This window comes from Heloderma suspectum, chromosome 2 (assembly GCF_057233095.1).
Source record: "Heloderma suspectum isolate Gila_16-S chromosome 2, 16-S_ref, whole genome shotgun sequence".
Taxonomy (NCBI): domain Eukaryota; kingdom Metazoa; phylum Chordata; class Lepidosauria; order Squamata; family Helodermatidae; genus Heloderma; species Heloderma suspectum.
This window is the reverse complement of record NC_139459.1, coordinates 309,987,760-310,013,566: the sequence shown is the minus strand read 5'-3', so window position 1 is coordinate 310,013,566 and position 25,807 is coordinate 309,987,760. Positions and strand designations below refer to the sequence as shown.

Here is a 25,807-nt window from a genome sequence, read left to right as displayed (position 1 = left end):
GTGGCCAAAATATTTGAGCTTCAGCTTCAGTATCTGTCCTTCCAATGAGCACTCAGGGTTGATTTCCTTTAGGATGGACTGATTTGATCTCCTTGCAATCCAGGGGACTCGTAAGAGTCTTCTCCAGCACCACAGTTCGAAAGCATCAATTCTTCAGCGCTCAGCCTTCCTTATAGTCCAGCTCTCACAGCCATACGTTGCTACTGGGAAAACCATAGCTTTGATTATACGAAGCTTTGTCAGCAAAGTGATGTCTCTGCTTCTGACTATGCTGTCTAGGTTTGCCATAGTTTTCCTCCCAAGGAGCAAGTGTCTTTTAATTTCATGGCTACAGTCACCATCTACGGTGATCTTGGAGCCCAAGAAAATAAAATCTGTCACTGCTTCCATTTCTTCCCCTTCTGGAAGAAATCTGGCCCCGGAAATCTGGCATCTGGCTCCGGAAGTGATGGGGCCAGATGCCATGATCTTAGTTTTTGTAATGCTGAGTTTCAAACCAGCTTTTGCACTCTCCTCTTTCACCCTCAACAGGAGGCTCTTTAGATCCTCTTCGCTTTCTGCCATTAGGGTGGTATCATCTGCGTATCTGAGGTTGTTGATAATTCTCCCGGCAATCTTAATTCCGACTTGTGATTCATCCAACCCGGCGTTTCTCATGATGTACTCTGCATATAAGTTAAATAAGAAGGGCAACAATTTATTCAGCCTTGTCATACTCCTTTCTCAATTTTGGACCAATCGGTTGTTCCATGTCCGGTTCTTACTGTTGCTTCTTGACCCTCATACATGTTTCTCAGGAGACAGGTAAGGTGGTCTGGTACTCCCATCTCTTTAAGAATTTGCCAGAGTTTGTTGTGATCCACACAATCAAAGGCTTTAGCGTAGTCAATGAAGCAGAAAGAGATGTTTTTCTGGAATTCTCTTGCTTTCTCCATGATGCAGCGAATGTTGGCGATTTGATCTCTAGTTCCTCTGCCTCTTCGAAACCCAGCTTGTACTTCCGGTAGTTCTCGGTTCACATACTGCTGAAGCCTAGCTTGTAGGATTTTGAGCATCACCTTGCTGGCATGTGAAATGAGCGCAATTGTATGGTAGTTTGAGCACTCCTTGGCGTTGCCCTTCTTTGGAATTGGAATGTAAACTGACCTTTTCCAGTCTTGTGGCCATTGTTGAGTGTTCCAAATTTGTTGGCATATTGAGTGCAGCACTTTAACAGCATCATCTTTTAGGATCTTAAATAGCTCAGCTGGAATACTGTCATCTCTGCTAGCTTTGTTGTTACTAATGCTTCCTAAGGTCCACTTGACTTCACTCTCTAGGATGTCCGGCTCAAGTTCGGTGACTGCACTATCATGGCTATCAGGGACATTCAGATCTTTCCTGTATAGTTCTTCTGTGTATTCTTGCCACCTCTTCTTAATCTCATCTGCTTCTGTTAGGTGCCTGCCTGGTTTGTCCTTTATCATGCCCATCTTTGCACAAAACGTTCCCTTGAGATCTCCGATTTTCTTGAAGAGATCTCTAGTCTTTTCCATTCTATTGTTTTCTTCGATTTGTTTGCATTGTTTATTTAAGAAGGCCTTCTTGTCTCTCCTCGCTATTCTCTGGAACTTTGCATTCGGTTGGGTATATCTTCCCCTTTCTCCCTTGCTTTTCGCTTCCCTTCTTTCCTCAGCTACTTGTAAAGCCTCATCAGACAGCCACTTGGCTTTCTTGCATTTCTTTTTCATGGATTGAGTTGCTGCCTCCTGAACAGTATTACGGACCTCCGTCCATAGTTCCTCAGGCACTCTATCAGGTCTAATCCCTGAAATCTATTCGTCACCTCCACTGTATATTCATAAGGGATATGATTTAGGTCATACCTGAATGGTTTAGTGGTTTTCCCTACGTTCTTCAATTTCAGCCAAAATTTTGCAAGAAGCAGCTCATGATCTGAGCCACAGTCAGCTCCAGGTCTTGTTTTTACTGACTGTATAGAGCTTCTCCATCTTTGGCTGCAAAGGACATAATCAATCTGATTTCGATATTGACCATCTGGTGATGTCCATGTGTAGAGTCGTCTCTTGTGCTGTTGGAAAAGAGTGTTTGCTATGATCAGCGTGTTCTCTTGGCAGAACTCTATTAGCCTTTGTCCTGCTTCATTTTGTACACCAAGGCCATGCTTGCCTGTTATCCCGGTGATTTCTTGACTTCCTACTTTAGCATTCCAATCCCCTATGATGAAGAGGACATCTTTTTTTGGTGTTAGTTCTAGAAGGTGTTGTAGGTCTTCATAGAACTGATCAACCTCAGCTTCTTCAGCCTCAGTGGTTGGGGCATAGACTTGAATTACTGTGATGTTGAATGGTTTGCCTTGGATTTGTACTGAGATCATTCTGTCGTTTTGAGATTGTACCCCGGTACTGCTTGAATATGAACTTGAGCACACTCCGGGAGAGAGCGCAGGACAGGAAGGCCTGGCGTGCTATGGTCCATGGGATCACGAAGAGTCGGACACGACTGAACGACTGAACAACAACAACTGCTTTTCCCACACTTCTATTGACTATTAGTGCTACTCTATTTCTTCTAAGGCATTCTTGCCCACAGTAGTACATATGATGGTCACCTGAATTAAATTCACCCATGCCTGTCCATTTTAGTTCACTGATTCCCAAGATGTCGATGTTCAATCTTGCCATCTCATGTTTGACCACCTCCAGCTTACCTTGATTCATTGATCTTACATTCCAGGTTCCTAAACAATATTGTTCTTTACAGCATCGGACTTTCTTTTCACCACCAGACACATCCACAGCTGACTGTCCTTTTGGCTTTGGCCCAGCCACTTCACTCTTTCTGGCGCTACTTGGAAATACCCTCTGCTCTTCCCCAGTAGTATATTGGACACCTTCCGACCTGAGGGGCTCATCTTCCGGCATCATATCTTTTAGCCTTGTGATACGTTCCATGGGGTTTTCTTGGCAAGAATCCTGGATTGGGTTGCCATTGCCTTCTCCAGTGGACCACATTTTGTCAGAACTCTCCACCATGACCTGTCCGTCTTGGGTGGCCCTGCACAGCATAGCTTATGGCTTCACTGAGTTATGCAAGCCCCTTCGCCACAACAAGGCAGTGATCCATGAAGGGGACAGCTTATATACATTCAGTATAATGACCTTATTAGCTATGCGGGGTGGGCCACATAATATTCATGAACTGTATTAAGCATGCGTAGCTGACATGTCTACGGCTGACGTGTCCTTGCAAGCTGGGCAGGAAGCAATCTAGTTGGAACTGGTTCTAACCAGCTGCAGGAGTGGCTGCTACTCAAAGGAGGGGAGGACTCCTCTGGCTGTACCTGATATGAAACAGACCGTTGCTGTTGGTGTCAACAAGGCAGTTGATAAGACTATCTTCCTGTGGGTCTTTCCACTGTAGGAGGCTGCCTCAGATGGCTGCCAATACTTTAAGATGGTGCCTCTTTGATTCTATCATCAAGATGGAGAATGTTTCAATGAAAGCTAACATGAGTAGTCAAACTGGACCTAGATCTCGTACACTCCACAGGGAGGCTATCTCACTGTTGACATGAACAGAGCATACTGTTTTGTCTATAATTGTGCAGCACATCAATGGGGCGCTCAGTGTCAAGGCCAACTTCGTCAGTTGCCAGCAACTGGAGCTTCAACCTGGACATATTCTGGACTGGGATCCCAGGAGGGCTGGTTTGGCCCGAACTTTGTACCAATCCCTCCATTCCTTAAATAAACTCCCTTTTTTCATAGGACTCAGGAATGCATCCTGACTTTCATCTGTCCCAAGCACTCTCATGCTCTGAGCAGGCATGGCACAAGCTAGATGTGCTCAGAATACACGAAACTTATATAATGGCATCCATCAGATACACTGACACATCATAGTGAGATTTCTCAAGTCATGTATCGCTACAGCCTACGAGGCCCAACATTCACCAAAGCCATTGCATGTTACAGCACATTTTAGATGAGCAGCAGCAATCACCTTGGCAGCTTTTTCTACTAACACATCCCACACAGACACTTTTGGGCTTGCTACATGGTCTACTCCAAACACATTCACCAAGGACTACAAATCAGACACAGTCGCCTCATCAGATCCAGCCTTTGGAAGACAAGTGTTATAGCACGTTATTCCTCCCTCATAGATTCAACCACCTTCGTTCCCACCCTAGTATTAGGTTAGCTTGTGCCTATCCCATTCTTGGATGCCTTCTCACACAAAACAGAATGGAACATTGGACACTTAGCATGTAGGTTCCTTCTGGTTTGGTGGGATAGAGGCATCCAAACCACACCCTAGTCTCAGGTGGCTGAATTGGAAGCAACACTATGGAACTATTCTCATATGTAATGCCATGATCCAGCTTCTGTTACACCCATGGGGAAGGTTTCTCTTTTCCCCCACCTTTCCCCTCTGGTTATAACTTTTCTCAAGCTTGGCCATAGGATAGAACTGGGGAAGAGTCTGTTGGCACTGAGCCTAGTGCAAACAAGTGCAAAGATCTACACATTTCATGGTCACTGTCTTTCCTGAGAATTAGGAGGAGTTAACCCATTGTTAAATGGCTCCCATTACACCAAATCAGAAGGAACCTTCACAGTAAGTGTCCAATGATTTTGACACTGTACAAACCTATTTATGCAAAAACCAAAGATTGTACAATATGTCTCGTTAGGGAGCAGTGTATTATTGTTCTGATAGGATGTCAGCACAGTGATATACAGTTAAAAAAAGGGCACTTCTGTACCATCCTTACTGAAATAATGAGTGCCAAATAATGAAATAATAATTTCACTGGAGCTTTAGCAGAAATGCCATGTAAATTTTGTTGAAGGCAAGAAGCTTTATTGCTATTTTGCAAGCATTTGACCAAAATTATGTTGTTGTTGTTAAATTTCTATACCACCCAATAGCCAAAGCTCTCTGGGTGGTTTATGTTTTTTATGTTATGTATTTCTAAACATGAATCTTAAGAATGAACCAAAATACTTCAGTTTGAGTTCTCTTGCCTATTAGAGATTAATGTTGTCAGCTGCTTTTTTAAAAGTGTTCATTTGTTGCATGTTTAATAATCTGTTCAATGTGCCCAGTAGGAACCCAATGCTAATAGTGTGGCTTGGAATACACAGTGTGAGGACATGCTTTGTTTCTCTGGAGGGGGATATCTCAACATCAAAGCTAGTAACTTTCCTGTCCATCAGCAAAAACTTCAGGGTTTTGTGGTGGGATACAATGGCTCCAAAATTTTCTGCCTCCATGTTTTTTCCATGACTGCTGTTGAAGTTCCCCAGGTAATTTTTAACCTTGTTCATTCTTTCCATAGCTGAAGCATTTCAACCTGTTCCAAAACCCAGTTAGTTTCAAATATTTCGCCACAGTCTCTTTGGCCTTTCATATATGATTCATGTTTGAAGTAGTGTGTTTCGGGGAGAAATGGGTAGTTTGTCTTATCCTCCTGTGGTAGGTAAGTGGGTAGATGAAAGTTTATTGTCAACCATTGAGCACTACAATACAGAAGAATATTAGATAGACAAGAAAACTCAATAAGATTTTACATTACCAAACACAATTTCCTACTCTTCCCTTTCACTTTATTGCTGTCATTTCCCCAATTTAATGTTTGAAGAATTGAGGCCTAGTGGTTTGTTCTCTTTATATTTTATTTTATTTTTTGCTGTGGTGAAGTTCCTGCCGAGTACTAACTTATTATCTGCATATTCTTGCTTGTTGATTTGTTCAAGTACCAATTGTATAAAATACTTTAGACCAATAGCCAGTGTGATTTGTCCCTAAGAAACCTCAACGAAACAATTGTTCAGGCATGATAGGAAGTTCTAGAAACAGAACAGCTGAAGTATTTACTATAATGTTTGGTCTTTTTCCTGAGAACAACAGTAATAGTTATGCAGTTCAGATGTATACATCATGGTTTGATAAGCCAAGATATGCATGAGCTTTGTGCCTGCATGCTTTATCCATGTGCCATTCCACCACCACCTTCATGGTATGTAGTGATTAACCCTGGTAATCTTCAGTTAACCATAGTTTCTGTTATATCCGAACCAGAAAACTATGGTTGCCAGTATCAGAGCAATCCAGGATCTTAAATTATGGTTTAAAGTTGGTTTGAAATTCTGGCTTGTTCTGATTGTGGTAACCATAGTTACCAGATTTGGATGTTACAGATTAACTTCCTGGGTTAATTGTGGCATGCTGAGAAGGGAGGAGGTATGGGTCAGTGCAAAAATGGAGTGCTTGAGCACAAGTGTCATGCATAAGTTAGTTTATTAACCCAAGAGAGGTAAGTCTGAACCAGACCACTATCTTCCATGGAACTATGACTTCATATGAAACACTATATATATACTTTTTTTATTTGTTTAAATTCTACTCTACACGCATATGCTTTTTCTTCTATGATTTTGCGTTTCATGTCTATCCACAGCTGACTAACAGTGGCAGAAGGAAGTTGAAATTTAACTGTTCTGAATATACATGATCAAAGACTTAGTAAATGCCATTCCTAGAACAAAATGGGTTTGGAATTCACTTTCTTCCTGCTTGATTTTTATTTAAATGAAGAGAAAATTGGGGGATATAGCAAGTGTTATATAGAGGTTTGGCTTGGATCAGGCAGTAGTCACCACTTTAAATGATTGTTTGAACAAGAGTAGACAACGCAATTATAAAAATTACCGATGACTCAAAACTAAGAGGCATTTCAGGCACTTCAGAGGGTAGTTTTAGAAATTAAAAAATCTTGATAAATTTGACTACAAGATAAATGTCAGCAAAGATGCATTATTTGTAGAAAATAAATATACTAATACAAAAGACGGTAGACTTGCAGAGAAGGATGTGAATCTCATGATGGATCGTAAACTGGATGTTAGGCAGTTAGTCAGCAAATACCATTTAGATTGTAATGGAAGATTTTCTGCCAGCCATGGATGAGAATAAGGTTATTATTTGGCACTAGTTAGGCTCATGCTGAAATCCCTTTTAAAAGAAGTAAATGAATACAGAAGTAGAGGTATATATGGTGCCATGTTGGGTTTTGAGCATCACAATTAAGTTGCTACACTGGAGAAGATGGAAAGGTTCAGTCAAGATGAAATAATACATAATGTAAGAGGCAGGAGAAAATGTTGAATGTATTTCAATGTGAGAGAATGTTCACGCTTTGTAAGACAGATTTCCCACCTACATCTAAAGGCTATATCCTATACTGCCACTGTGCCTCTGCAAGTTCTGGTGTACTAGCTAAATGGACTGCTAGCACAACAGGAACTAGTGGGTCCTAAAATAAGCACAGAAACAAGCAGCAAGACTCATTTCCAGAATGGGGTGCCCCATTCTTCCATTTAGTTCTTGTTGCGCTAGCAGTCCATTCCACTAGTTCAGGGTAAGTATAGAATGCTGCCCATTGAATGTATTTTGATATAGCACAAGAATAATGGAGGTACTAGATGAAGGCAGTAGGTGCATGAAAATATATTTTTAATTATGGATTGGTTGTAAACATAGCCTTAAGGAAAGGAATATTAATGGGGATAATGATGTGGGAATCATTTTCAAACATTAGAAAGCTGCCATAACTGGGGGTAGAGCAATTGCATTCTGTTGCTTCAGAGAGAAAGAAAACAAACTGCCATCTGTAAGAACAGTTTGGCAACAGAACAAGTTAGGCAGGGGACGCATTTTGGAATTTACTCAGATTTTTCTACAAAACTTTCTGTGTAGGAAACATCTGCCAGAGATTTGGTTTTTTTTTAGTGAAACTTGCTACTAGAGAGAGAACACTCTGATTCAACAAGTCACACTTAAAAATTGTATTTATATGTGAGTTGTTATGCCAGAAGTTGCATGGAGATGCACATTCAAATGTGCATCCTATTGAAAGCAATGCAGTGCAGATAGGTGGCATCCACACATTGGATGTGCATCAGATCCCACAATTCCTGATCCAGCAAGTGATACGCATGCAAGTCTCCTTAGATGAATTGGGGCATTAGGCTAAGGGTGCAATCCTATGCAGGTTAGACAGAAAAAAGTCCTGCAGCTATGCTGGCTGGGGAATGCTGGGAGCTGTAGGACTTTTTTCTGTCTAAATCTGCATAGGATTGCACCCTAAATTGTGTAATTTTATGTGTAGAATAGGTATTGTATTTTATATTATTTCTGAAATTTTCTTTATTGAGTTTTAGTGGGAAATGCAGAAATATTGGTTTGCACTACAGTTATGTGACTGTGATATGATAGTGTCATTTTGCCTATTAAATTTAGAAAATGGAACCAGTATCTTAATATTTTACTCTGGTTTTTTAAATGAAAATTTGCAGTCAGCGCCCATGTATCAATACTTGGAAAGAAAAATGTTCAAAGAAGCCTATAAGATAGCTTGTTTAGGAGTGACAGACACAGATTGGAAAGAACTGGCTATGGAGGCTTTAGAAGGACTCGAATTTGAAACTGCTAAGAAGGTAAAGCACTTTACATTTGCATTTGAATCTTCTGTAATTTATATTAATGTGGTTAGAGTAAAGTAATTGTACTTACATATTCTACTATGTCGTTGGAACTATGTATTTTGAAGTATAAAGTATCCCTTCAACCCCTTAAGAATTTCATGGTAAAACAAATTATAATATGTTCTCTCTTCAATTTCTATTCAGAATGCAGAGCAGTTAATTCACTGACCAGAGGTTATAATGTACATGTTACTTCTCAATCTCTAAAAAGCAAATTAAATCCTTTAATTCTGTTTGCATTCCAGATATAGCTAATCGTTAACATTAAGTTAAATTAAGTTAAATTAGAATAAGCCTTTTTATTATTGGAAAAATTACCCATGTTAGTCTCTTACTGCCTTGCCTGTGTTGACCACTATGTGGCAGAAAAGATTTGTTAAAGTAGTAGTATAAGCCCACTTTGTTTCTTAACTTCATAGATTTCTTAGCCAGTCCTTGTCTTCTTCTCCAGCTTTAGCTTTGAATGTGGGAATTCTATTTTTGACACTTTCTCATTCACTATAGCTTTGAAAATCTCCTTTTAAATGTCCTCTTGTGGTGGTGGTGGGGAGATACACAGACTTCACGTGTTGAGGCAGTACATGCCTTTCTTCACATATGGAGCACATGTGTCTCCTCCAGCAAGGAGATACGTTGGCTCTGCTTTAGACATTCTACACAAACTTGTAGAGAGAGAGCACAACCTGCTTGGGCTTTGTTTCTTCTCCCTCTTGTTTTTGAATGTCTGCTAAATGTCTCCACTCAAAGTTATTTGGATCAGCTAGAATAATTCTTTCTAGCTTTTGTACTGACCCCTATTTCCAAGTTACTTTTGAGGCAGCATAGGAAAAGGTACTAATTTATTACATTTACATCCTACCTTTTTTACATCATGGAAGTGAGCACCATGGCATATATGGAGTTCCCAGAGTCTCCCTTCACAGGCACTGACCAGAACCAGATCTGCTTGGCTATAACAAGGTTGCTGTAGAATAGGGATGGGGAACCTCTTTAACCCCAAGGGCTGATTTCAATTTTGGAAATGCTCTTGGGAGCCACATTCCAGTGGTGGGCAAGGTCAAAGGCAAATGGGAGCGGGCCCAAAATGCCAGCATATTTTAGCTTAAAGCTCTCACTGCCAGTAACTAAGCTTTAGAAGAGGCATTTCAAGCTTTTAGAATAGGGGAAAAACTGCACAAAAGCTGGGAAACCACCAAACGGTAAGTGTTTGGGGGAAGGGGGGCAGGACCAGGGGAGAGGGGGCAGGGCATTCTGGGGAAACCCAGATGGTCCAATTGGGATCCGCAGAGGGCCAGACTTGGCCCCCAGACCTGCATTTGCCCACTGGACCTGCATTTGCCCACCCCTGCTGTAGCATGTCCCTTCAGATCATGCCCAGGATCATGATTAATTATTTGTCTTTCTCTTTAGGCAAGCTTCCATTAAACAAAGGAGATATTTTGATGTTATAGCTAAATACTGTTTTGAATACAAAACAGTTCAGTGAATTAAAATGTGAATCCTTGTTACTTAACAGTCCTTTTCAGCAAATTTAGAACCACATTTTATATAGAGTTTTAAGAAAGTATGCCTTCAGAGTATGTACAGAGTTTAGACATAAGAGAAATTATTATTAATAATGGGTTGTATCCAGTGGTAGTTGTGCACGACTGGAAAGCACCTGTGCTTGTACAGGTTGAGGCACCCAATTGTATTTATTTATTTTATTTGTACCCTGCCTTTCTACCAAAAAATGGCACTTCATTGATTTCATACACACACACACACACACACCAGCCCTCTGTGCCATTTCCAATACTGTTCCAAAGGATCCTTCAAAATTTAAGAGTAGGTCTTAGGAACACATGCGGGGGGGGGGGGGGGCTCTAATGGGTAGAAGGGTATCGAAAATTGTGTGCCCTGTCTTGTAGACATTGCAATCCTATATATGTCTATTTGAGCAATTACTCCTAGGTAAGTAGGTATAGGATTGCGCTTTAGATAATGACTGAAGCAAGTCCACCCATTTTTTTCCTACAAGACTTGGTATCAATATGTCTCAAGGGAACATAATGCATGGGGTTCTGGTTCTTAATAAGGCTGGACACTGCATAAATACAAAGGAAGACTTATTCTATGCTTGAATTAATACCATACCTATACATGTGAGATTATGTTTACTGCAAAGCTGCATTTTTTTAATGTGCTTGCCATAACCTGACACCATGTAATTCATTTTTATACAGCATATTCATACCAGATACTCAGTTAGAAACTCCATTTTGTTTCATGCAAAATATAAACAGTCGCATATAAACAGTCACTGCTACCTATGTAGTACCTGGTAGCAATTTTTGTCTGCTATACATGATAATTAACAGTCAGTATAAGTGGACAACGCTATACCTGCTGGCTGTTTACATGCAAAATATTAGCATATTGCTGATGTATTTTTCCTCCTGTGTTTCAATAGGCATTTACCAGAGTGCGAGATCTTCAATATCTAGAATTGATAAACAGCATTGAGGTAAAGAAAAAAGGGAACTGCAAAATGTGACTTCAGATAAAGCACACTTAGTATAGAGGCCAGCACAATGTTAAAGGGACAATAAGTCTATTCAAAGTTTTTTTTAAATGCCGAGTATTTTTTATTTGGTGTAATGATTGATATACACAGACTTTGATCCATTCTTATGACAGAAATGGAATGAAAAATGGGAAATGTCTTAAATATTCAATTAAAACTGTTATAATGTTGAAGATTCCTATGGCTTGTTTCAAAGTATTTTATAAAATGGAATTCATTAAGTCTTACATCACCCTCTTGAGATAGGTAATTATTTTTATCTCCATGTTGCAGACCGGGCGAGTGGCACAGACGTACTATGACTTGCCCAAGGTCACATGACAAATCAGTGACAGCTGGGAGTAAAATTTGGGGCTTGCAGCATTCATTTCATGCTCTTAACCTGTTCAAATTCTTAGCCCATGACTTGATAGATTTTTAATTATAGAATAATTACTAAGAGGAGTCTAAAGGAAAACCAAATCTATCTCCACTCTGACCTTCCTGTAGGATAATGTAGTAATGCAAAACTTGTGGATCCACAATGAAAAATCTAAAGGGAATCCTTTGTGCAGATGTTAATTGGGGTTCTTGTCTCCTGTGTAAGGATGCAATCTTCTTTTTGCAGCCACTTTGTAGTAAAATTGTCCTTGTTTTATCACAGTGGCAAAATAAGTTTGCTACAGACATGGGTGAAATTGGAGGTAGGAAGAAATGCAGCAGTTCTAATTCAATACAAAACACAAAAAAATACAAAGTGCACTCGAATTACGGAAGCAGCCCATCATCTCTTGTATAGTTGTACTTAGTCTCTGGGTCAGCCATGACGCCTGAAAATGAACGGCAAGGTCTCTCAAATTGCACAGAGCACTTTTGTGCGTAACAAAGAGGTAGCTATCTCTGGGTTTGAAAATGGCTGCAAAAGCAGTTGCTTGGTCATTTATTTATTTATTTATTTATTAAATTTATTAATCGCCCATCTGACTGGTCACCCAGCCACTCTGGGCGATGTACAACCCACCATAAAACAATTTAAAACAATAAATTTTACCATAATTTTTTTTTTTAAAATACCCTAACCCACCCCAAATGCCTGCCTGAACAACCACGTTTTTAATGCACGACCGAAGCTCATTAAAGAGGGGGCATGACGGAGTTCCCTAGGGAGGGAGTTCCACAGAGTGGGGGCCACCACAGAGAAGGCCCTCTCCCTCGTCCCCACCAGTCTAGCTGTCCTGGCTGATGGGACAGAGAGAAGGCCATCTGAGGCTGATCTTGTTGAGCGGCCTGTCTGGTGTTGCTGGAGGCGCTCCTTAAGATAGGCTGGCCGGAACCATATAGGGTTTTAAAGGTCAAAACCAACACCTTGAATTTGGCCCGGAAAACAACTGGTAACCAGTGCAACTCCTTCAGCACTGGAGTGATGTGATCTCGCCGGCGGCTGCCTTTAATCAGGCGAGCCGCCGCGTTCTGTACCAGCTGCAGCTTCCGAACCGTCTTCAAGGGTAACCCCACGTAGAGCGCATTACAGTAGTCTAAACGAGAGGAGACCAGGGCATGTACTACCGATGGGAGCAGATGGTCGGGAAGGAAGGGGCTCAGCCGCCATATCAGATGGAGTTGATACAGCGCTATCCGGCTCACAGCTGACACCTGAGCCTCCATGGACAGCTGGGAGTCCAAAATGACCCCCAGGCTGCGGACCTGGTCTTTCAAGCGTAGCCGTACCCCATTCAACACCAGGTCAACATCCCCCAGCCTCCTCTTGTCTCCCACCAAAAGTACCTCGGTCTTGTCAGGGTTCAGCTTCAGCTTATTCCTCCCCATCCAGCCACTCACCGTCTCCAGACATTTGGACAGGGATTCTACGGCCAACCTTGGTGAAGATTTGAATGAGAGGTAGAGCTGCGTGTCATCCGCATATTGATGACACTGCACCCCAAACCTCCTGATGATAGCCCCCAGTGGCTTCACATAGATGTTAAATAGCATCGGGGAGAGGATGGAACCCTGTGGCACCCCACAAGTAAGTGGCCACGGGTCCGAAACCTCCTCTCCCAGTGCTACCCTCTGGTACCTGCCAGAGAGGAAGGACCGGAACCACCGCAATACAGTGTCTCCAGTGCCCAACCCCTCCAGGCGGTCCAGGAGGATACCGTGGTCAACGGTATCAAAAGCCGCTGAGAGGTCGAGGAGAACAAGGAAGGAGCATTCACCCCTATCCAGAGCCCTCCTCATATCATCCACCAAGGCGACCAAGGCCGTTTCTGTCCCATGCCCAGGCCTGAAGCCCGACTGAAATGGGTCTAGATAATCAGTTTCTTCCAAGTGTGCCTTCAACTGCACCGCCACCACCCGCTCAATCATCTTGCCCCAAAATGGCAGATTTGAGACTGGGCGAAATTTGTTCAGAACTTGAGGATCCAAGGAGGGCTTCTTTAAGAGCGGTCTTATCACTGCCTCCTTGAGGGCTGATGGCATCACTCCCTCCTCAAGGGAGGCGTTCACCACCGCCTTGATCCCCTCACCCAGTCTCTCTCTGCAGCTCATAATGAGCCAAGATGGGCAAGGATCAAGTAAGCAGGTGGTCGGCCTTACAGATGAAAGCACCTTGTCCACTTCATCAGGAGGAAGAAGCTGGAACCGATCCCACAAAACCGGTTTGCCACAGGCCGCCTCTTGCTCACTAACTGTATCCACAGTGTGCAGAGTAACACACCTAATCTGATCAATTTTATCTGCAAAGTGCAAAGTGTCATCCCTACCCTCTTTCCTTTCATCTAGCATGAGGTCTGTCAGACATTTCAGAGCTGACCTCATATAAATGTCCCCTCATTACTTTAGGCTTATTTGGAAGCTAGGTCTGAGTGAACTTACCTAGCTGAGATAATTTTCCTGCCAGAACTCACTCTTGTCTGGGGCAGATCCAGTGAAAAGAGAGAAAGTAGGGCCATGTGGTCTCAGGATGATTTAAGAACTGCCCACACAATCGCAGTACAATGCGGTATCAGTATGGTTATTAATCCATTGACATAAGAACAGCTTTGCTGGCTTTCTCAGCACAAACGTCCATCTAGTTCACCATCCTGTTTCCCAGATGATGCCAGGAAGCTCACAAGGTGACAGCTCCCCATCAGCTGGCTTTCCAGAGTCATATTACTGCTGAACCTAGAGGTTGCACTTGGCTATCACGGCTAATAGCAGCTGATAGATTTATCCATGAATGGCTAGATCCAGGTTTCATTGGTGGCCAGGAGTGCATTTGCACAGTTAAAACTAGTGCGCCAACTGTTCTTGTTCCAGGAGATGTCAGATCTGGCCACAGTGACACATGCTTTGGTTACATCCTGTTTAGGCTACTGTAATGGGCTCTACATAGGGCTGCCTTTGAAAAGTGTTTGGAAACTTCAGCTGGTCCAGAATGTTGTGGCCAGACTATTGACCAATGTTGTGGCCAGCTATATGGAGCATGTGAACTTCCTTGGTACAACAGCTTCACTGGCTACTGGTCCATTTCTAGGCAAAATTCAAAGTGCTGGTTATTCCCTATAAAGCCCTACATGACTTCTGACCAAGCTATTTGAAAGACAAGGTTCTCCCATATGAGCCTGCACAGGTTTTTAAGATTCTTGGGAGGCACACTTGGCAGGAATACAAGACAGGATCTTCTTGGTGGCTGTCCCAGCCTTTTAAACTTCCTGCCGAGGGAGGCCAGGCTGGCTTCATCTCTATTATCCTCCTGTCAGTAAGCAAAGACATTTTTATTCAGACAGGCTTTTGACATCTAAGCTGATTTGCTGCCAAATCAGGGTTTTAAACTGGTGGGCGCTGTTATTTCTTACTGATAAGTTTTATTTATCTTTATCTTTTACTTTTATTTTTGTTTTATTTGATGTGTTTTTATTGGATGAGTTGTTAGTGTTTTAATTAAAACTTTGTATTCTCCCCACACACATACCAATATTTTATTTTTAGCCACCTTGAGGACTATTTTAGTGGAAAGACGTGGTATAAATGTAATACATTAATAAATCCAGACATTTTCTTCCTGATACCACTTCAGTTGCAGGGATATTGCATTATCCAAGCATCCAGCTCACAATATTTTGTTCTGCCAGGTAGAGCGTCCATAGCAGTTGAGAATGCTGTGTAGAATGTAAGGTGCATAGTGTGACTATTTGCGAGATTACTGATGACTAGTGACCCAATTGCCTCACCCCTAGCTTTCTACTCATCCCATTTTATGACCTTGCTTCTTCTTCTTTTTTTTAATTCTTTGCTCCCTTGCTGTAATACATAAAATGGCCGATCTTCCACTTCTTCCCATTTTGTCAAGCTAATTTTATTTTAGGGTATGTGGTTTTCATTTGAAGGCTCTGTCCTTCTCAGTGCACCTGTCAATTTCACATCCCCACTTTTGACAGATGAAGCAGAATTGACAAAATACATAGTGGGATGAGAGACCCTTTAGGGCAGGAAAGGAGAAATGTCTTCCTCCTTCTTCAGCACAGATCTAGTCTCTCTCTTTCTCTGTCTTTATAAAGGGAGAAAGCACAGCAGTATTACAAGTGAGTCCAGATCCTTCAGCACTGGGTATTTCCCTTGCTTGTATCCCATGGGGACTATTTTAGTGCCACTGGCAAGTAACTTGCAGAAGATCACACAGAAGACGAAATGTGGTTGGGGTATAGTTTGTAGGATTGTGTGTAGGATAAGCCCTTAAGATGCATGAGGGAGAGTTCATAAAGAAGAAAAAGCTTGTGGGGCAGAAGTGGGGGAATAGAAGGTTATTGTACTGATTTCAAACACTGACAGCCTACAGAAGAGATGGGACATAAACTTCCAATATTAAATTAGTTAGAAAGAGGTAGAAGCTAATATGGTCTAATTGTCCATCAGTTAAGATGCACAGCGGGCCGGATTACAGAAGGGTCTGTCCTTCCCTTGTAACTCCCTGTACTTCAAAAGGGAAGTCCACAGTGGCTATGCATGTCCTGCTGCTGAAGCGTGATGTGGCTAATTAAGCATCCTGTACCCTATAACATTGAGCTTTCTTCTCATTGATACCTTGTCACTGACTGTCACTAATTAGAGTGAGGGACATGACTGCCAAATTTTGGAGTCTTTTATTATGTTGTCAGATTAAGTTTTTTTCTAAGCCAGTTGGAATATGCATTACCTTCAGCAACAGTCTGATAAATTTCAGCCCAACTAGCTATTGCGGTCTTGAAACAGGACAACTTGGATGTGTTTTGGAATTGCTAGGCTGATATTTTGAAAGAAGAAAGACATCTTCCGTATATAATTTGTAGTCATATGCATCTGTCTATATTTGCATATCTCTTTTGATGCAGAGTTAATGGGCTCAAATCTCATCCTGTGCTAACTTCTGTCTAGGACACTTCTGTGTGGTTTGCTGCATTTGTTTAGTGAAATAGAATAATCCCAGAATACATTTACAATTGAATTAGTTTTTGTAACTTCAGGTTCAAACCAATACTACACAATTACGATGATCCTTGCAAATGAAGCAAGATTTCAGAAATGTGGCAGCCTTCAAACACCCACTGGATCCCCCAACCACACTTGTGTTTTGTTCTGCCTTTTAAGAACTGGTTTCTGTTTAGCTGGTTTGCTCTGGAAACTAGACAAACTGCAACAGTTTTCATTACTAACAGTTACCATCTCATAAGTAAAGGTACCTGTGATTCTAATATTGTTTTGAATTATTTATTTAAGATATAAATAATTCTCTTTCTTTTTAACATCCCTATTAGGATTCTTTGAAGAAGCTTATAGACAAACTCTAACCTCTATCCAATTTCTGTTCCTATGAATGATCAGTTCTGCATATCTGGAAATTTGTCCTGTTAGGAGGTTAGAAGGAAGAAGAAGAGGGGAAGAGTTCAACAGGTTCAATCTCTGACTTCTCCAGTTAGGGCTAGAAAGGATCCGGCCTGAAACCCTGAAGAGCCGCTGCCAATCAGTGTCAACAATCCTGGGCTAGGTGGACTCATTATAAGGCAACCTTCTATGTGCCTGGTGAGAAATAGGCAAAAGAGGAATTGAATTTGTTCAGTGGGTAATTAGAATAAAAGGAGACTCTATTTCCCCCTCTTGAATAATCTTTGTAGAGGATTCAAGGAGAGGAAAGGGGAGAAGATTAAGGTGGCAAGTGTTCCCTACCAGGCAGATTTCAAATAAGGGAGGGGTACAATGAACAATATTGAGAGGTATATTTTAATCACTGCTTCAAGATACTAGGTTATTAAATTCTTGCATATTGCACAGCTTAGAGCAAGGCCAGCTTCTGTGTAACTGATACAGAATGACAGACGTACTAAAGAATAAAAAGCTTGTAAGTGGCACGCTGTGCTTTTTAAGTAACATAAATATCCTTAGATCCTGCTGCCGGTTCTGACAGGATTGAAAGACAGGATGAAACTTTGAACAGCTAAAAAGTAACCCAGGTGGTCTGTCCAACCTTTCCTTTCAGATTTTTTAAGGCAAAAAAGTGAGTGATATTGTTAAGGCCATTGCTTTTAAAGGTATGTAGCATTGTTAGAGCAGTAATTGATCTCATTTGAATTCTGCCAGCACCTGTGTGCAGGTTCATCCATGCATGCGCGCACATGTGTGTGTGTGTGTGTGTGTGTGTGTATACACTTGTGTGTGTGTGTACACACACACACAAAATTCACACATTTTCTCACAAAAGTTTCATTTCATTAAAGGGAACTGATTTTGTTCCTGAGCATGGGATACATAATTTCATGGCAGGTAGCAACCAATTAAGGTGAATCCTTCTTGAAGGCTTCCATTTATTTCACTGAGCGGGGAGGGATGTGTTGGAGGGTTTATTGTAGATTTGTTCATCCCGGGGAAGATATTTTTATTTCTTCCATTGTGGTGACTTTGAAAGTTCTTCACTGAAATTTATTCTTAGCTGTCTGTCAGAGATGGCTTTTTAAAAAAAAGTTATATTCAGTGCCATGTTTTCTAGCTAGAAAAGATTGTATTTAAAATGCAAAGTACTTAATTAAAAATTATAGGCATTTCTGTTGTGTTGATCACCATAACAACACACTGATAGTGCAGATGGTCGCCATTAATTTTTAAAATAGAAATAAGCGATACAACACTTTCTGATGTTTATAAGCTTGGTTATTAAATCCATATTATGCTCTAAAATCCAAGGCTACCAGGCACTTGAAATTTCCTTTTATTTTTGTGTTCATGTATTCATTTTGAGTGCCTTTGTTAACCTCATCAGAATGCTAAGAGCTTTGCCAAGAATCACACATGTCAACAAATAGGAAAAATGAAAAGAATATACATTCTTCAAATTTGTCCAATTTGCATATATTTCCTAGCAGGATTTGGAAGAAGAACATATAACAACTGATAAGAAAGGGAAATAAATAGACTTGATTGAAAGGCTCAGGAAACTGTGCAGGTGCGAATTAGGACCCCCCCAAACTTCACCTGGGTTTCAATTAATGGCTGTTCGCACTTCTTTCTCTACAACCTAAAGAGAGAGAAACTTTTTACAAATTAAACCTGAGATTCTCAAGATGAATGAACCAAAATGTACATTCCAAAGACACTGGTGCAGCCTGTGTTCATTTCAAAAGGGCTTGTGAGAAGCATCTGCTCCTAAGGCCCTCATCTAAAATACATGTGCTACATAGTTATTATCAGTCTTTGTAAAGCAGTTGACTTGCAGGATCCCTTTGGATGACTTGAATTAATTTCTTTGGTGACTGAAGAGTCCAGTCATGGATCAATAGTACATGCTGCAAATGTCACATCTGTAAGCTTCATTGGTCAATGCTCTGCTTCTTACACTTCCATTTATCATGCTACAGGAACCATTTTGCATAACAGTTTTGTATGCTAGTCCAAAATCTATTGCATGTTTGCCAGAGCTTCTTTCTTTGTGTCTCTTGGAAGCTTTGGACAACTTCAGTCAACTTCTTGGTGTTTTTCCATTAGCTTTCTCACCACAAAGTGAGCATGGTCCTTTGGTATCTTGCACCTTCTGCACATGCACAAGCTAGCACAGACATCTCTGTTGGAGAAGAACTGACATGCTTCATAGGTTGGCCTGGCAAAGGATAACAATACTGATAACTTTATCTTACCAAGAAATGTCAGCGATGCAATGTGAACAGTGAAGGTGACAGCTGTTGAGCTTCCTTTCTTGATAACTAGTAGTGGTTCATTTCTCACTGACATGCAAGAGGGTAATGAGGACATAAGTCTGGTGGGTCAGCATCTTTGTCTTAATGGTTATTTTGGCATTGTTCCAGGAACACTTCTTAAATGTGCCAAACTAAGCCGTGATCACTTTCCCACTGAGAGTATTTAGTTCCTCATTAAATTACAAGCTATCAGTCACAATTGATCCAAGCTAACAATTTATTAACTCCTCAGGTTTTATTGTCAAGGCTTATCCTAGGCTGTTGTGTGACACTCCGAGGTTGTCTCAGAAGAATATAGCGCAAGGCACTGTCTTGAGCACCACTGCTTTTAAGTGAGGGCTGGATATAAAGCAAATAAATAAATAAGGTTCCACCCAGCTTCTACATGTTGGTGCTCCACTCACCATCAAGTGCCTTCAGGGGAATGAGAGTAAGAGTTGTCTTAAATCAATCATATAAGCATAAAGGCAATTTGTATTTCAGGGTACATATTTGCCCAGTACTAAATTGCTCAGCATCTAGCTGCCTTTTCTACTGTGCTCTTTTGCTGATGAATTCCTCAAGTATTTTTGAGCCTGGATCAATGTTTTGATTGAGAGAGTCTACATTATTTGCCTCAGTGACAGGCATCATTTTATTTGAATAAGTTTCGAACTAGTCCTTCATGTGGCTCTTTTTTGGTCTGCGCGTGCTGAAGAAGGCTGGGTAAAAATAAAAAAGCTTAAAAAATGAGGGGGAGGGAAGTATCTGAAAGAACCCTAAATGGCTTCAGCCAGTTCCTCATAGATTTCCTTTATGTCTTATCTTGTTGGAGACTCTGAACATTATAAATACACAGTCTTTCATGCTGGATGTGTTGATGCATGGTATCATATGCATGGAACCATATATCTTTTGAGGTTGCACTTGGACTCCATTGTAGACAAAGTCAGCACAGAGTCAGCACTGTGGTAGGAATAAAGTGGGAGGTATGCTGCATAGGTTGCATCTCTGAGAACTGCCAAACTTGAGTTGATACCTGTTCCCAGATCTTGGCTGTCATCAGGGAAACCTGCATGTGTAAACTGCCTATAATTTACACATCATATTCATAAACACAGACAAATGCTAGTGCTAAACTGCAGTTGGTTGATATGTTACAAAATGTTTTATTCACTGAAACTGCTGTACTTAGAGGTGCAAAAGTCAAGACAGCCCTTTAGAATGGTTAGTTTTTAGCAAAAGGTTGCCTTTAGCGTTTTGCCACCTGAGGCAGTGGCCATGTTCATATGTCACAGTCTGGGTTACTATGAGTGAACCAGTGTATTACTGTATGTGACTCACTTGCTCCTGCTTGGCTCTTCCTGCTAGTGGGAACAGCTGTAAACAAGCCAGGGACCCTACTTTCCTGGCTTGGTTAGCATAATATCTGAACTTGGAACTCTGGTTGTCTCCCCTGACAAGCCAGGGTCATAACGCAGGATTTGTTCTTGGGAAATTGGCCTACACACTATATTCATTTTGCTGTTCAATAAATAAGGTGTCAGATAAGCTGTTCTAGAAAATATCATGGATTGGACCAAACATTCGGAAATATTTCTGCCTCAATAGTTAAAAAAAAGTATAAAATCAGAAGTAACTTGAACATCCTTATGAAACATGTACTTGCTTTTAGATGAGATTCTTTTCTGCCTTTTGAATCCTCTTTTTCTTTTTGTGGTAAGGTATTTTCTATTCTTTACTGGAATGTTGTGGGTAGGAGAGGGGAGGGGGAAGACTTGGCATTGAAAGCTTACAGACAATGCTCTCGATGTCAATAGGGCTAAGTTGGTTTAAATGCAAGTAATCCAGTTTAAAAGCTTTGTGAATCATAGCTTAATATTTTCAGTGGCTCTAGCCAATCCTGTTTCCTGCCTGATTATGTTTGCTAAAATATTTCCTGTCCTTTATTATTTTTTTAAGGAGAGGAAGAAGCGTGGAGAGAACAACAATGACCTGTTTCTAGCAGATGTTTATGCATACCAGGGGAAGTTCCATGAGGCAGCCAAACTGTACAAAAGAAGTGGCCATGAAAACTTGGCTCTTGATATGTACACTGACTTGCGCATGTTTGACTATGCGAAGGTATGTGGATATTCGTTATGGGGTTTCATTCAAACTAGCCCTGGTGACCAAGAATCAAGCTGCATCCTTTTGGCTCATGTATCTTCCTCTGTTGTTATGCTTGTTAAAAACTCTCAGTGAACATCACTGACCTCTCAGGAACCTACGTGGTGGTACTGTGCACCATATAGACCACATTTATATTTGCACCTTAATATACATGGGTGCAAGACCAGCATTGCCATTAGGCAATCCAGGCAGGATGCCTAGGACAGCACTTGATAGGAGATTTTTCTGTCATCAGCAGATGAAAAAGAACTTCCTTAGGGCATATTCTTCTGTTGCTCAGGAACAGGAGGGAATTAAGGGAGAAGAGAGGGCCTGATGCTACAGGGAAACAGAAAAGAAACAGTAAGCGTAAGTGAACTAACTCACTCTCTCCCCTTGGTTTTCCATTTTTCTTTTACGACAGATACTCAACATTCCATGACTCCTGGTGTCCACAGAACTTGTTCAGTTCTTGTTGGTCTAGCTGTGTGTGGGGAGGGGGAGGAGTGTTGACCCCCTGTTGGTTGTTATTTTTAGAATACACACACACACACTTATTTATTTAAAACATTTGTATCCCACCCTGTCTCATGGCAGCATACAGATAAAATCAATTTAAACAGTATAAAACAATAATGTATATCGCTAAAAACATATTAAATTATTAAACAAACTAATACCAATTAAAATCTAAAACAATAAAACAGTTAAAAATGCATTTAGCCCTCAAAGACCTTGGTAAAAAGCCAAGTTTTTTCTTAGCGCCAAAATGAAACCAATGTCTGTGCTAGTTGGGCCTCCAGGGGGAGGGCATTCCACATCCAGGGTGCCACAGCAGAGAAGGCCCTCTCCCACATCCCACCATAGTGTGTGTCTCACACTGGTGGGACACAGAGGAGGGCCTCTCCAAGAGATCTCAGTCCTCAGGCAGGCATATATAGGGAGAGCTGCCCCCTCCAATATCGAGGTCCCAAGCTGCTTAGGTCTTTAAATGTCATCACCAGAACCTTGAATTCTGACTGGAAGCGTATTGGCAGCCAATGCAATTCCTTTAAAACTGGTGTTATATGATCTTTATGAGATGTTCTGGTCAACAGTGTAGCTGCTGCGTTTTGCACTAGCTGCAACTTCCAAGTCGCCTTCAAGGGCAGCCTCATGTAAAGTGCATTGCAGTAGTCTAATCAGGAAGTTATCAGCGCATGTACTACCGTGGCTAGGTTATCCCTATCTAGGAAAGGCCTTTGCTGGCAAATCAGCCAAAGCTGGCCCCAACTACTCTGAGCCACGGAGTCCACCTGGGGCTCCAGTGACAGGAATGGATCTAGGATACTCCCAAGCTACGCATCTGCTCTTTCAGAGAGAGTGCAACCCTGTCTAGGACAGGTTGCTTACCCAAGTCCTGGACTTGGGAACCACCAATCCACAGAGCTTCTGTCTTGTCAGGATTTACTTCAGTGTATTGGCCCTCTTCCAGCCCGTTATAGCCTCCAGGCACTGGTCCAGCATCTTCACTGACTGCCTCAGCCGACTCCGAAGACAAGGAGAAATAGAGCTGAGTACCATCAACATACTGTTGACACCCCACCCCAAAACACCTAATAACCTCACCCAATGGTTTCAAATACACACACACATGCGCCAGCGCACATATTTGCAAACCTTGGGGTTCCTCTGAGCATGCTGAAACCTCCTCCTTGTTTCTCAGGGGCTCCTTTTGGCCCCATTTCTGTTGGCATGAGGGCAGAGAGTTCACTATTAGAGGGAGTGATGCATCATCTATTTTTATTTTGTATAAATACTATGATATGTGCCATGCTAATACACTTTGGTTGACAGGCTTTTAAGGGTTTTATGTGATAGGCTATCTTCTTAATTCACTTCAAAATCAAACATTGAAACAAATTAAGCCAGGGAGAGTGTATGCATGTGTGCAGGGGAATCACTAGGTTATCAGGGCTCTTGCTTCACCTCTATTTTATCTTGGCATGGCTATGTAAACAAGAACATACATTTATTTTTTTCTTTTTGCAACTACGTTGTCACAAGTACAGTTCTTCAGGGCATTTGCAGGTTGATAAAGTGCAAAATGATGTGTGATAGTGACCCAGTGCTACCATCCATAGTGCTGTCAGCTCCAATACACATACTGAGCAAGCAGGAGCTACCCCATGTTCATTAGTGTTGAGGCGTGTGCTGTCCGTGCATCCCTCTTGCATATGAAGGGCATTCCCTGCCATTGAGGCAAACAGAGCTTTATGCTTGCATGCAGCTCTGTGCATGCAGCAGAGCCTTCAGGTATGTGCAATTAACACCTGGATTGCTGCATAAGAATGTGGTGAAAACACCCTTGGTGCACCTCAACATGGCTTCATGATACCAACCTTGAATTAATAACCTCTGAAATTGATTTCTTTGAGCCTGCAAATGAATGCTGATATTGTTTTTGTATATGTCTGAAAACTGAATTCCCATGCAGAATTAAATTGTACACTATTTGAAGAATGTGACAGTTTTATATGCGGATGACGAGACTTTTAAAGTCTTCCATGGTATTTTTCTTATCAAAATCCCTGAAAACCAGTGAACTGCATAGTCTCATGAATCATTCATTGCAGACTTACTCTGTCCATTACATACTGAACAAAAGCTTTGCTGTGGTACACATAGACTTCTGAATTTTGCTTGATGGCTGAGGGAGGAGAAAGTTTCCTGAAACGCAGATTGCAATTCCCTGTGCTTGATTAATACTTTTCTTTTCTCTTGCAAGTTTGACTTAAATGGCAAGGTTTAGTAGCGTGTAGTGTTTATACTCCCCTTCATGGATCACTGCCTTGTTGTGGCGAAGGGGCTTGCGTAACTCAGTGAAGCCATAAGCTATGCCGTGCAGGGCCACCCAAGACGGACAGGTCATGGCAGAGAGTTCTGACAAAATGTGGTCCACTGGAGAAGGAAATGGCAACCCACTCCAGTATTCTTGCCAAGAAAACCCCATGGAACGTATCACAAGGCTAAAAGATATGACGCCAGAAGATGAGCCCCTCAGGTCGGAAGGTGTCCAATATGCTACTGGGGAAGAGCAGAGGGTATTTCCAAGTAGCGCCAGAAAGAGTGAAGTGGCTGGGCCAAACCCGAAAGGACACTCAGCTGTGGATGTGTCTGGCGGTGAAAAGAAAATCCGATGCTGTAAAGAACAATATTGTTTAGGAACCTGGAATGTCAGATCAATGAATCAAGGTAAGCTGGAGGTGGTCAAACATGAGATGGCAAGATTGAACATCGACATCTTGGGAATCAGCGAACTCAAATGGACAGGCATGGGCGAATTTAATTCAGGTGACCATCATATCTACTATTGTGGGCAAGAATCCCTTAGAAGAAATGGAGTAGCACTCATAGTCAACAAAAGGGTGGGAAAAGCAGTACTGGGGTACAATCTTAAAAATGATAGAATGATCTCAGTACGAATCCAAGGCAAACCATTCAACATCACAGTAATTCAAGTCTATGCCCCAACCACTGAGGCCGAAGAAGCTGAGGTTGATCGGTTCTATGAAGACCTACAACACCTTCTAGAACTAACACCAAAAAAAGATGTCCTCTTCATCATAGGGGATTGGAATGCTAAAGTAGGAAGTCAAGAAATCACCGGGATAACAGGCAGGCATGGCCTTGGTGTACAAAATGAAGCAGGACAAAAGCTAATAGAGTTTTGCCAAGAGAACATGCTGATCATAGCAAACACTCTTTTCCAACAGCACAAGAGGCGACTCTACACATGGACGTCACCAGATGGTCAATATCGAAATCAGATTGATTATGTCCTTTGCAGCCAAAGATGGAGAAGCTCCATACAGTCAGTAAAAACAAGACCTGGAGCTGACTGTGGCTCAGATCATGAGCTGCTTCTTGCAAAATTTCGGCTTAAATTGAAGAACGTAGGGAAAACCACTAAACCGTTCAGGTATGACCTAAATCATATCCCTGATGAATATACAGTGGAGGTGAGGAATAGATTTCAGGGATTAGACCTGATAGACAGAGTGCCTGAGGAACTATGGACGGAGGTCCGTAACATTGTTCAGGAGGCAGCAACGAAATCCGTCCCAAAGAAAAAGAAATGCAAGAAAGCCAAGTGGCTGTCTGATGAGGCTTTACAAATAGCTCACGAAAGAAGGGAAGCGAAAAGCAAAGGACAAAGGGGAAGATATACCCAACTGAATGCAGAGTTCCAGAGAATAGCAAGGAGAGACAAGAAGGCCTTCTTAAATGAACAATGCAAAGAAATCGAGGAAAACAACAGAATGGGAAAGACTAGAGATCTCTTCAAGAAAACTGGAGATCTCAAGGGAACGTTTTGTGCAAAGACGGGCATG

General features: G+C 41.6%; 1 protein-coding gene across 4 annotated transcripts in view; it reads left to right on the top strand.

The window, feature by feature from the left end:
- IFT122 (intraflagellar transport 122) overlaps positions 1-25,807 on the top strand; it is a 91,325-nt gene that overhangs the window by 40,055 nt on the left and 25,463 nt on the right. For all 4 annotated transcript variants that reach the window (XM_084840243.1, XM_084840244.1, XM_084840242.1 and 1 more), the window contains 4 exons: positions 5,118-5,315; positions 8,367-8,507; positions 11,008-11,061; positions 21,246-21,407. In XM_084840243.1, coding sequence (XP_084696369.1) covers positions 5,118-5,315; positions 8,367-8,507; positions 11,008-11,061; positions 21,246-21,407 — 555 coding nt within the window. The remainder of the gene's footprint in view (positions 1-5,117; positions 5,316-8,366; positions 8,508-11,007; positions 11,062-21,245; positions 21,408-25,807) is intronic.